The 13,023-nt window shown below is 36.0% G+C and overlaps 2 protein-coding genes across 13 annotated transcripts in view; one reads left to right on the top strand and one right to left on the bottom strand.

The window, feature by feature from the left end:
- LOC138936260 (uncharacterized) overlaps positions 1-13,023 on the bottom strand; it is a 383,952-nt gene that overhangs the window by 43,913 nt on the left and 327,016 nt on the right. The window lies entirely within an intron of this gene.
- LOC138936250 (neural-cadherin) overlaps positions 1-13,023 on the top strand; it is a 204,456-nt gene that overhangs the window by 46,432 nt on the left and 145,001 nt on the right. For 6 of the 10 annotated variants that reach the window (XM_070301499.1, XM_070301497.1, XM_070301498.1 and 3 more), the window contains 3 exons: positions 125-271; positions 2,397-2,588; positions 9,987-10,177. In XM_070301499.1, the coding sequence (XP_070157600.1) occupies positions 125-271; positions 2,397-2,588; positions 9,987-10,177 (530 nt within the window). Of the gene's footprint in view, positions 1-124; positions 272-2,396; positions 2,589-4,063; positions 4,130-5,444; positions 5,457-8,249; positions 8,441-9,986; positions 10,178-13,023 lie in introns of those variants that run through there. The other 4 variants (XM_070301504.1, XM_070301496.1, XM_070301502.1 and 1 more) reach the window with 4 other exon arrangements.

Genomic DNA, 13,023 nt, shown 5'->3' with positions numbered 1-13,023 from the left:
TATATAATACATATGTAATGTTATACGAGATAAAAAGGAGACAAAAAATTTGTATTGCAATTTTTATTATATTCAAGACAACTTTGCATCTTATTCGTATTCAATAATATGACTATATTTTCAGGTTTTCGATCGTGAAGGCGACGATGGGAAATTTGTATCTGTCACTGTTAAGGCAACGGATCAGGGTGAACCGTCGTTAGAAGGTGTTTGCTCATTTACTGTCGAAATAACGGACGTCAATGACAATCCGCCGTTGTTCGACCGACAGGTGTGTACACACGAGGGCAAACCTTTAGAACCCCATTCGGAGTGAAAATGCGCGAGCAGATGTCCGGAAATAAGAACATTTGCTGACGGAACCACCATCGGTGTGCGTTTACGCCTCGACGCATGTAACTCGGGAGACGACTAGCGATGTAACTTTGGGCTAGTTTCGCCGCTCACTCCAGCCAAGATACATACATTGTCGCTTATCGATTTAATATATGTATACATGTATGGAGTTTGCGCGGCAAAACAAGTGGAACAAGTCCATAATTTGTAAAGTCGGAGTAGCACGGATACCGTATCTAAAGTGCATCTCATAAATTATGGACTTGGTTCACTGTTTTATGTTTTAAAATCGTTATGTGTATATCGCTACGTATGTAGCATGTTTCGCGAGGTATTTGCGTCAAACTTTGACAGCTTAATCTCCCAACTTTGAGTTTGAATTTTGTACAATGTTTGAGAGAAGTTTGAATCACCATTTTATCCTATCTTATTCTAATGAATTTAAAAGATTTTAAGTTTTCTAGAGATTCTATTAAAATAAAACTGAAAATTGAGTACGCGATATGATACCGACGAATAATTTTTTATCGAATTGCATTGCAATCCTGAAATACGGCGATATATATATATTTAATTTTTAATTTTCATTATGTAATTTTATATCTGGATATATAATAATATTTACGCGGCAAAACAATTGGAATACAAATACATATTTTATTAAATCCGCAACGTGACACTGTATCTAAAATGCATCTCATAAAATATGAATTATATTTCGTAAAATATAAAATAAAAATTATCGACTTGCTTCACTCTTTTATATTTTAAAATCGTTATGTGTATATTACAACATATTGATGTATGTAGCGTGTCTCGCGAGATATTTGCGTAAAACTTTGACAGCTTAATCTCCCGATTTGAATTTTAAACAATGTTTGAGAAAAGTATGAATTATTATTCTATCATATTTCATTTTATTAAATTTAGAAAATTTGAAGCTTTCTAAAAATTCTATTAAAATAAAACTGAAAATCAAGTAAACAATAAGATTTTGACGGATTATTTTTCATCGAATTGCAATCCTGAAACTCGAAGACATATATTGGATGATTGCATAAGTTCGTGCCCGATTTAAATATAAACTTCAATAGATTATATTTTAGAGATAACATTTTTATTAATCAATTATATAGTCTTCATTCTTTTCTACAATGGTTTTCCAACGATCTATAAGCTTGTCGATTCCATTTTTGAAGAAAGAACTTGGTTTTTCTTGAAAAAAGTTTGTAAGGTGCTTTTCGACAGCTTCCTCGGAATTGAGATTCTTGCCATTTAAACTATTCTGCAAAGACCGGAACAGATAAAAATCTGAAGGCGCAATATCTGGAGAATATGGCGGGTGCTGCAGAATTTCCCATTGCAACTCCTACAGTTTTCCTGCAGCTTATTCCTTTCAGTCAGGAGATGCGGCACCCACGTATCAAGCTTGGAAATGTATCCAAGCTTTTTTAAATGACGAAAAGCGGTTGAATTATCGATGTTCAGCCTCTCAGCAATATCCTCAGTTGTAATCCTTGGGTTTCTTTCCACTAAGGCATGCACAATGTCATCATCAATGCCAGAAGGCCGTCCAGAGCGGGCTTGATCCTCCATGTTGAAATCACCATTTCGAAATCTGCCAAACCACTTTTTGACTGTTCGGAGAGCAGGAGCGCGGTTCAAATAAACGCTTTGAATATTTTTTTGTGCAATCCCAACACTCACGCCTTTCCGAAATTCATATAGCATTACATGCTGCAAATGCACCTTTTCGTTCTCCATTTTTAATGATTTCTCTTATGCACAAATGGACTTATCTGAACAATATCTGACGCTAAATTGACATAAGACAACGTCATCTATTCGGTGTAAGCAACAATTACCACACGAAAACAATAGAACTCCGTCATGCAGTAACTTAATGTCATCTATGAAAATCGGGCATGAACTTATGCAATCATCCAATATATATATATATATTAATTTTAAATTTTAATTACACAATTATATATCCGAATACAAACTGTAAGATCATAATGCGACTCTGAGAATAATCAATTTTGGTTTTCATTTCGCAGAGATATGTGGAAAACGTGAAACAGGATGCGAGCATTGGGACAAATATATTGAGAGTGTCGGCATCCGACGAGGATGCTGACAACAATGGCGCGATTGTATACTCGCTGAGCTCACCCAACAACGAGCAAAATCTCGAATACTTTGAGATCCAACCAGAATCTGGTTGGATCGTATTAAAGAAGCCCCTGGACGTAAGTATCTCTATAAAAATCGCTGATATCTTACATATCGTCTCTCTTTAGCAGTATAAAACAGCATCGTTTTCCTGGAACACTCCCACTTTCTCGTCGGCGAGCCTTGCAACTTTTCTTTGCAGCTTGTGCCAGCTTCTTATGCTCTTGACGTCGTTACGATACACCCGATAATTTAATAAAGAAAAAAAAAAATGTATTTTCAGCATTTAAAGATTATAATGTTCCGCGGAAAATAATTATTTCATTGATATTTTACTCGTGATATTATTTAAAATGCGATCGCGAGATATACATTTTCGTCCCGAATAAGTGTACGCGTGTCCCAGGAGAATGTGTAGGCTACGTAGTATATACTATATCTATTTATATATATATATATATATATATATATATATATATATATATATATACACGTATATATATGATATCGTATAAATACAAAACTTGAGTGTACACCTTCTGCCGATATATTGTACGTTTGCGTTGACTTACGTTATATTTAACACGAATCCGTTTTGTTGCTGAGCGGATAAACTTGTACTAATATACGTTTTTGGTCGGCAATTATTTCTCTCATCACTAATATGCAACGAAATAAGTTTCCTTTTTACGGCACATGTATAGAACTTTTTAATTCCCATTGATATGCACAATGTGTTCACTTATGGTAAATACTTAGCTATGCCTGATTTCCTCAAACGCTTCATGTACCTGAATCGATCGACCGTTCGGGCTATTTTTGCAACAAAACACTCTCTCTCTGTCTCTCTCATTCTCTCTATTGAGAACATACTCGCGGCGCGAGTACCATTTTAAAAAGGATTCCAAACGAAGCTTTGATACCTCTTGTCCAGTTTTTTCATTCAATTTTTGCGTCGAGAATCCGGTCATCGAGTTACGTATGAGCGGTCGAAAGAAAGAAAAAAAAAAAAGAACACGCGCGCGTAAATCTTCTCTTTTCCATCCTTCTTGTTCTCTTCACTTGAATCTCCGTCATTCGCTCGTTTTATCGTATTTTCCGATTTTCTACCGCGAACTGCAAAATGCCGAATTGCAGAATTTAATTTTGCAGAGAAACGCGTGCGGATCGCGGCCCCACACGCGGCCGACCGAACGCGAAAACGTGTTGTACTTTTCATACCCCTCCCCGAAAGGTAATCGAGGAGAAGAATGTATATCGTCTTTTTTTTTTGTTTTTGTTTTTTTTTTGTTTTTGTTTTTGTACGCGTTACGCGTTGGAGAAAAACGGGAAAGAATGGAAAGGAAAGACGGTGATGGGAACGATGATGAGATAAGAGATGTGATAAAAAAAAAAGGAGGGGTGGGTGGGGTGGGGTGGGGGGAGGGGTGAGGAGGAAGAAGCGGAAACGTTCGGAGCAAACTAATGATCTAATTAATTAATTAATTAATCAACTAACATTATTAATTGTGAATGTTTTTCAAAAGGGAAGTGATGTTTTTTGAACTTCCAGGAGCAGGTGGGAACGACATTTTTTGAGCCCCACGTACGGTGTACTTCAACCTCTACGCATTTTGTGGTGCATCAGACATAAACAATTTTTGACAATGCTTGCATATTTTATATGAATGTGTTTTTGATTCCTTTACAGGAACGGATCTCGCTCTCGCTCCTACATCCGTCCTTGCCCTATCTTTCTCTCTCTCTCTCTCTCTCTTTCTCTCTCTCACTCTCTCTATCTATCTCTCTCTTTCTATCTTTAATTTCTGATTTTTTTTTCTTTTTTTTTTTGTTTGCGTTTCTTTCACAATAGTATACTATCGTATGTTGCATTTTGTATTTTTTCTGTTATGTTGATAATTAATTTCCTAAATATGCCTGCTGATTATTGACTCACTGATTTTGCTGCGTTGATTGAGTTTCTCTATCTATATTTTTTCATTGATCGGTCTGTATGTTAAACGAAGCCTATGTTCCTATATTCTTCATTTCCTATCAAATTATTTTACGTTATATTCTTTTCCGCATCCTTCTAATTCTAAAAAAAAAAAATATCTTTTCTCTTTCTTTACTATATTTTCTTTCTGACGTTTCCCGATTTTCATCCCCGCTCTCCCACGTATACCACGACGTGACTGACAAAGAAAAGGAAAAAGAATACGAAAAGTATTTTTGATCGAGAGCTTTTAGTAATGTATATATATATATATATATATATATATATATATATATATATATATATATATATGCATATACATATGTATAGATCATAAGAGAACTGTCCGTGGTGTGACATTTTTTCTTCTGTGATTGGGGCGGCATACCACTGTCGTGGACGAAACGAGAAGAAAGCGAATGAAAGTGAAAGAAAAGTCGAAAAAAAAACAAAAAAAAAAAACAAACAAACGTGCGGTTTATAATCACTATCACGACGATTCAGAAATAACGTCCATCGGTTTTTGAGTGTCGTTAAAACGAGAACGAATCAGACGAGGGGTCGTCATAGTTTTTTTTTTTTCTTCCCATCCAGTCTCAACGTTCTCCACCACCCCCCACCCCTTGCCCCCTCCCCCTCCCCACTACTCCTCTCCCTCTCTTTTAAATCTCCACATCCGTCCTCGTTACTAATCCCCCCCCCCCCTCTCTCTCTCACACACACACACACTCTGTCTCTCTCTCTCTCTGTCTCTTTATTCCCCCTCTCTCTATCCTCCTTTCTCCCGATCGTCTCCCGATGCCTCTTTATCGCATTCTCGCTTGCATGCAAATGCCTGCATTGATTGATTTCGTAAAGGAACTAATTTCTTTCAACTTCTTATTGTTTATGTTTGTGTTTATTGCACCATTTACTTTCTTCGGATTTGATGATGACAAAAAAAAAAAAAAAAAAGAAGGGCTGTTTTCCAGTAAGTAGGATCCATATTCTTGTGTTTCACGTCTTGCATCGAGACACATTATGATGTGACAGCATTGTTATCTGCGCAAAAAGAAAAGTATTAATATTCGTTGCAAATACTAGAGCGCCTTTCCGTTCGATTATTCAACATTATATCGTTTCGATAATTTTTTGCCTCTGTTGTCGTTATTGTTGTCACTCGGAGACGTCACTCTCTATTTCTATCTCGTTCTCTCTCTCTCTCTCTCTCTCTCTTTCTCTGCTCTCTTCTTGTCGCTTAATTTTTCTCTATAAATCTTTCTCTCTATATCTATAATCGTCTCTCTTCAAATATTTTTGTTGGAAAATCTTTTTCCTATGACGCGCGATATATCTTTTATGTACATAGACACGTGCTATCGCGCTATTTTCGCTCTTTCGTCCTGGTCTCGTACGTATCCGTAGATGAAGGATGCGGTTTTTATGCCGGTATCCTACATCATTGATGATCTATCGATTTGCCTTCATGCGATGCTGAATATCCGACGGACGTTTGACAAGTATATCATAAATATATATAACAAGTGTCACATTGAAAAGAGACGTCTTCTAATTTTTCGAACTTGTATAAAAGAATCTTAGCTACTTAAATTATTAAACAAAAAAAGTTTAAATCTATTCTCTCTTATTTAATGTTAAAATAAATGTTAATATCTCTTGTTTAAGAAATGGAAAAGTTTTGATAAATTGATCTAAATTTATATATAATATTAGAATTACAATTTGAGAATTTATATAATTTACTATCATTCATGTTAGCAATTTAATTTAATAATAACTGAATATAAACTGACTTGCTGAAAATTCCCATTACACGACATCATAGTTTTATCTTTCAGTTTGCATTTTAGTAGCACAGTACTTTATAATCCAGTATTTTATATTATATTTTTCATGGCAGCGCCTTTTTTAATCATGTTCCTTAATAAAGTCACAAAGCGTACTTGTTTTACGTGTGCCCTTTTAGGTAACGTCCGTCGTATAGAATGCTATATAAAATTCTGGAACAACTTCAATAATTACTCTTAATGTTCCAGAAAGCCGATAGATCTTATTATTAACAATCTTACGAGATAGCAAGATCTCGATTATAAACAAATATATTCATGAATCATTCATTTGGAAAAAAAATACGCCGATCATAAAATCAATTTCCAAATGATTAATATAATAATGCAATACGTTTTTCAAGTAAAAAAATCACGATATTAATTTTGTATGACAAGCGGGTGAATAGAAAATCAGCAAATTTTAAATTAAAGAATAGGGAATTAAAATTTCAAGATATTACAAGTTTATTCATTCGTGTAAAATTCAATTTAATTTTATCAATTCATCTAGTTATGCATCTGCAACCATACTTTTTATAATATAAAAATTTCAACTGTAATTCTGTTTATCTCCAATTACTATTCACCCGCTACTCTACTATATTCTACTAGATATTTTAGAATCAATTACAATTTTTTAAATATAAAAATTCTTTCATACCTAAATGAAAAAAAATAACACTTGCAAATAAAATATAAATTTTATTGCACAGAGAATTTAGAATAAAATTATATTTATTAAAAATTTATAAAACATTTAATACAAATAAATATTAGTTGCAAGTAGATCAAAAAATTTCTCACGATGAAAGAAACAATTCTAGAACGTCTAGTATATATTTTCCGCTGTCATGTTATCTCGGATTGGCCAGAATAAGCATAACAATTGTCCCGTGCAATCATTACTTGTAGTATTCAATGCAATTCTTCGCGCGTGTGTACGCATTTTACCAATTTTTGAAAATCGATCTAAGATTTATTAGACGATGTTATAGAATTATCGAAATATCTTTGACACGAAATCGAACTAAATCAAAATAGACAAAATTATTTGTCGATCAATTACCGATATAATTAGCAATGAGCTCAAATATGCAGGCTTGCGCATTTCGTAGGTAAGTATAGGGTCACAATCAACTACATCGTCTACACCCGCTTACGATTTTCGCGATCTACTCATTTTATTGTTGAAACTGATTACAGATTGCACATTATTTACGTATCGATATTATTACTGCTTTCTTAACCAACCAGAAGTCGGCGATGTAGTATTTTCATCATTATTATCACCATCATCATCATCATCATCATCATCATCATCATTATCAGCATCATCATCGTCATCGTGCTACGTCACTGTATGTTGCAATTACTCATGAAACTACTCGTGAAATATTCACCTCACGGCATGTTTGAGTTCATTGCAGTTTAAATATGTCCTGTTATCGTAATCAATGCGCTTCTATTATTTAATTGAAGAAAAATTATTAGGAAGGTTATTTAAATTCTCATCCGTTAGGAAGATGGCGAATCAATCACCGAAATAACATGCAACGGAATCCACCGAGATACCTACGAGACTGCACGGCCCTTTCTCTCCGTTTTCTTCTTTCTTTCTGTCTATCTTTTTCTCTATCTTGTTTGTCTTTCTCTCTTCTTCTTCTTCCGTTTCAATCTCGCTCGCGGGTAAAAAGCAGAAAAAGGCCATCAAGTACTTTCTCGTGTGGACGCGCTCGACGCCGAGTGACGCCTTAGCTCTTTCCAAGTAAACTCCAACGAAAAAGACGAAATCGGAAACGAGAAAAAGAAAAAAAGAAAAAAAAAAGTAAAAAGTGACGGGAAAAAAAATCTCAAAAAAAAAAATCTGAAAAAACCGCCAACTACCCGAAAAAAAAAGTGTTCTGTAAGTTGACGGCCCAATGTTTTGCCACTAGCGTGACAGCTATCGCCTGCGAGTACGGGCCTCCGACAGAGGGATGCCAGTCTTGTCCGCAGACGTGGACGTTGAGTTAGACGTCGTAGACAGAAACAATAAACCACCTGTGTGGGATGCGAATGTATACGGCCCCATTCACATCAAAGAAAATGTCACAGTGGGTACTATAGTGACGTCGGTGAAAGCCAGGTTTGTATACCACGACATGACCGAGACAAGACACGTGACATGCCGTGCCGTGCCATGTAGTGCTGTCCCTCCCTTCCGGTCACTGGTTGATCGCTGTTTTTCATTTAATTGTTTTTTTTTTCCGTTGCCTTCCTCTTCTCCGTTTCCATCTGAATTCAATTACTCCCTTCGTTTTTCATTCCCTTTAAACGTTTTGGATTTGGCTTTATACGAGTTGACGCTAAGTTCTCTCTCTTCGTCTTAATCTACGTTATTCCTTCTGTTTACCTTGCCCCATTTCGTTTCTCCCTTTATTCCTGTCACGCGACATCTATGATCTCTATTTCGTTGATGTCTTTCGTACATCTGTACATTTAATTCTCTTGTCAAACACACGGGCACAAGACACAGACATCATTTTTTTTTTCTTTCTCTCTTTCTGGTTGCGGAAGCACTTGTGGTTAAACGCGGCGCGGTAAATCGCTAATTGGCGGACACTCCTTCTCCTATTACTACAACTTCTATTACTCTATTACTACTACCACTATCTCTTCCTAACATATATTGTAGCGAGCCGCGGCGATCGCTCTTCGATGATTTGGAGGCAGCGAGTGTTCGATCGGGCAGTAATCATTCGGAAATAATGGAGCTTGTCGATTGTCAAATGGAGTAAGTCGAATCTATACGAAAATTAATCTAAGACAAGGTTTCAATTATAAAACTTACATAACGTCTATAACCTTTTCCGAAAAGATCTTATAAATTTATTATCATTATATTAAGGCGTAAGAAAAATTTTCGATTATTATATAATCAGACAACTCGCTCCATTTGAGGATTGAACAGGCTCTCGCTATTTCGACAAGGAGAAGAGCGACAGAAGGAACCGTGTGTCTTCAAAGACTCGGCAGACACAGCGATCGCCGCGCAAACCGTAGCAGATAAAACGCAATAATAACTATAATTATGCGAACGCGGGGAAGGCAAAGCGGGATTTCCTACTGGCGCCTCTCTCTCTCTCTCTCTCTCTCTCTCTCTAGCGTGCTAATATAAATGTATACATGTAATTAGGCGAGGATGTAGCGAGAGAGATCCTGGTGCGCGCTCTTTTGCGTTATTGATGCGCCGAATGCAGGTTGCGGGGGTGCCGTCGATCGTCCCATCCAGAGCTCATTCAACCTCCGGCCTGTTCTGCACTAATATACGCACATCTCGCATTCGTGCGAGTCTCTCGTTGTAACCTTTGTATAGTCGAACGAGCGAATTCAGGACGAGGGTTGGTGCGTGCACATATATGTAATACGCGCGAGCACGCGCTCGCCAAAGGTTTCAGGCGAAGATCGAGACGGGGTGATCGTCAAACTTGGGGATGCAAGGAAGAAAAAGGCACCCTTCTCTTTTCGTCCTCTCCTCTCAAAGAGAAAGAGACCATCACCGGAAAAGAGCGATGATGTCACCAACGACGTGTATTCCCCCCTTCTGCCACGAGCCTTTTTTGGCGCCTTGACACTAACGCCGTTGTTTTTTTGTTCCCGTTTGTTTATATACACGCGGTCTGGCCGCATAGCGCGAGACGTACAAGCTGGAGGCGATGGCCAAAGACAGGGGCTACCCACCATTGTCGCGAACGGTGGAGGTACAGATTGACGTTGTGGACCGTGCGAATAATCCGCCCGTATGGGACTACGTAGTGTACGGCCCGATCTACATTAAAGAGAACATGGCCGTCGGGGCTAAAGTTGTGTCTATTAAAGCCAGGTCTGTCACACTGTCAATGCTCCGTGCGGCTCTCTGCACGAACCCGCCCTGCACGCAATCTCGTGGCAGTATTGTTCTTGTGCACGTTAATTGATATTGTGTACGAATCCACATTATACACGTATTTCGACACACACACACACACATACAAGCATATATACCACCATTCGCTCGCTCGCTCGCATACATCGTAGATACACACTTGTGTACGCATATAGGGAGGATTAAATCGAAAGAAACATAATCGGATTATCGAACATACATGGGAGGGGGAGAAGGTACGTGAATAGGAATGACGTTAATAAGGATACCGGAGGTTCTTCGCAGAATATTAGATTCTTCGTAGATATTAGAGCGATGATTCTTGAGTTTGGAAATATCGATTGAGATGCGTCCGATAATGTAAAGATAATTAAAATAACCATAGTATTTTTTAAAGAATAATAGAGGCAAAGGAATAATGGATAGCTTCGGCGAGAATAAATTAACAGTAGAGATTAGAATCATCATTCCTTTGTATAAACAGAAGCTAATTAATTTCATATCGTATATCTCCATCGCAAAGATATAGCAGTTTCAATTAATAATTAAAATGTTTCGCCGTACTAATTACCATTAAATTCGTTTACAAATTCTAGTCTTTTCGCAAAGATTCACGTAAGAACCATTGGAATCGCGTTCACATTCGCGAAGACATAAATGCGTCCCGCAATTGTACAAAAGTTCACACGCACCCACACATTCTTAGATACGGTATATCTTCTTTTCTGCGATGTGAATAGCTATTTGTGATCGATACTCGGCCTCGTTAGCGCTTCATTTTTTTCGACTTAGCGTGTGGCAAATAGCGCGATTTTATATCGGTTCCGCCAAGCCGACTACGTTCCCGAAACGTTTTGCTGCATCTCGACACGAAGATACGAAACCATTTTTCATTCTCTCGTCGGTTGAGCTTTAGTCGATTCCGCGACGAGAGATTTAATTTCCTTCCGTCAGGGTAACAAGAAGACGCCTCTTTCGTGTATACGTAAATTGAATAAATAGCGCGACCAAAGACTGCCTTTCATTCACGAGAGATCGTCACTCGTAATTCGCAAGGATTTATAAAAAAAACTTGACTAGAATCCGAAGTAGAGTCATGTCGAGTATTCGTCTCGGAGGACGCGGGTATTTATCACTAGAGCGCAATTTTCCGAACAAAGCGTGAGTTCCATTGTTGCATGATAATTGACACAGAAAATCGCGTATTGTAGCACTTATTGACAAATTTGACAAGGAAAAAACATTGCCAATAAAATAGAAATTTTATATTAAGAAAATTCTAATAAATATTTGTACAAAACTTGATTTAAATTTTTTCACTTAATCGTCTAAAAGTTATTCGCTAAAAATTGTAGAAAAATATTATCTGTCTCTTTCTCTCTTTCTGCAAATCACTCGTTTCTTTTTTTTTTGTTTCTTGATTTCAGGAGATATTTACGATCGAAAGTTTTTGTGATAAATTGTCGAGGAAAAAAAAATTAATTATTGTTATTTTTTTACGAACCATATTACTTTGTGATACTTCAATTCCTTTTGTAATCCGGGATTTATTTATTTGATTTTTCAAACACTATAAACGTAAGAAATATATTCCTTTTTTTAAATTTTGACAATTTTTTGCTACTATTGCACAGCCAAAAAAACATTCTTAATTACAATCAAAAATACGTATCAGCTTAATCGGCGGGTTACATCTCAAGTATTACAACTTTTTAAATATATACAGTTCAAATATCATTTTTATCATTTCGCGAAGATTGAAAAAAATATCATCTGCTATATTTTATATTCTAACTTTACGAAAAAAAAAAAAGAAAAAAAACCTTAAAAAAAATATTACGAAGAACGAATTGCGTCGTGAATTACGGAAAAAAAAATAGAACTGACCGATGCAAACGCGAACGTACTGAAAGCCGCGTCGAAGAAACGTTAGTAATGGGTAGTTTGCGCTTGACATATCGCTTTTAACGAGTAGTAGTCTCTCGGAGACACATGGATTTCCGGCGAAAACGAATTGGCTAATTACATGCGTACACGATGCACGAGAAGTGCCAGATGTCACCGTCATGCACAAGATGGTATGTGCAATTTTATTGTAATTCCGATGCATTTCGGTGAATTCTTTGTGTGCTATGCAACACAAATGTTTCGGTGGCTTATAGTAATTTAACAGAGATATTAACAAATTGCGTAGCTTGATCTGAATTTTTGAAAAGGCAGGGGATACGCAGTAAAATTATATTCCTTGTATCTTTATAATTTTTTTAATCTCTTTACCTATCTACTTTTTCCTTTTCTCTGTTCGCGTAACGCACAATCAAATGTTATCATCGGGTATAGTTTGATTTCTTAATTATTAATAATTCTAATATAATATTTTAAAATATTTATATTTAATATTATTTTTAATTATTAAATATTAAATATTAATTATATTAATATAATTAATATTAATATTAAATATTAATTATATTTAATATCATTTATTTATATAAATATTTAATATTATTATTTAATATTTGAAAATATTGTATTAAAAAATTATTAACAATTAAAAGATATAATAAAATAAATATCTCTAGGAGATGTCTATCACACATTATGCATATTGTACAAACTTTTATGTTGTAACATAATTTCTCAGTCTAAATGCGCAATAAATATTATTACCTGCAGTTTAAACATCAGGCTTCGCTAATATCGTGCAAAATTCAGACAGATTTTCTAGGTGACACGAATTCTACCGAGAACCCGTTAGTAACGTTTTAGCGACATTTCAGAAGGATTAATTCGGATGAGTTTAC

The sequence above is a fragment of the Polyergus mexicanus genome, unplaced genomic scaffold (genome assembly GCF_030449975.1).
Source record: "Polyergus mexicanus isolate NDT 795.1 unplaced genomic scaffold, iyPolMexi1.0 SCAF_9, whole genome shotgun sequence".
In the NCBI taxonomy this organism is placed as follows: domain Eukaryota; kingdom Metazoa; phylum Arthropoda; class Insecta; order Hymenoptera; family Formicidae; genus Polyergus; species Polyergus mexicanus.
This window is presented reverse-complemented; position numbering and strand designations above follow the sequence as displayed.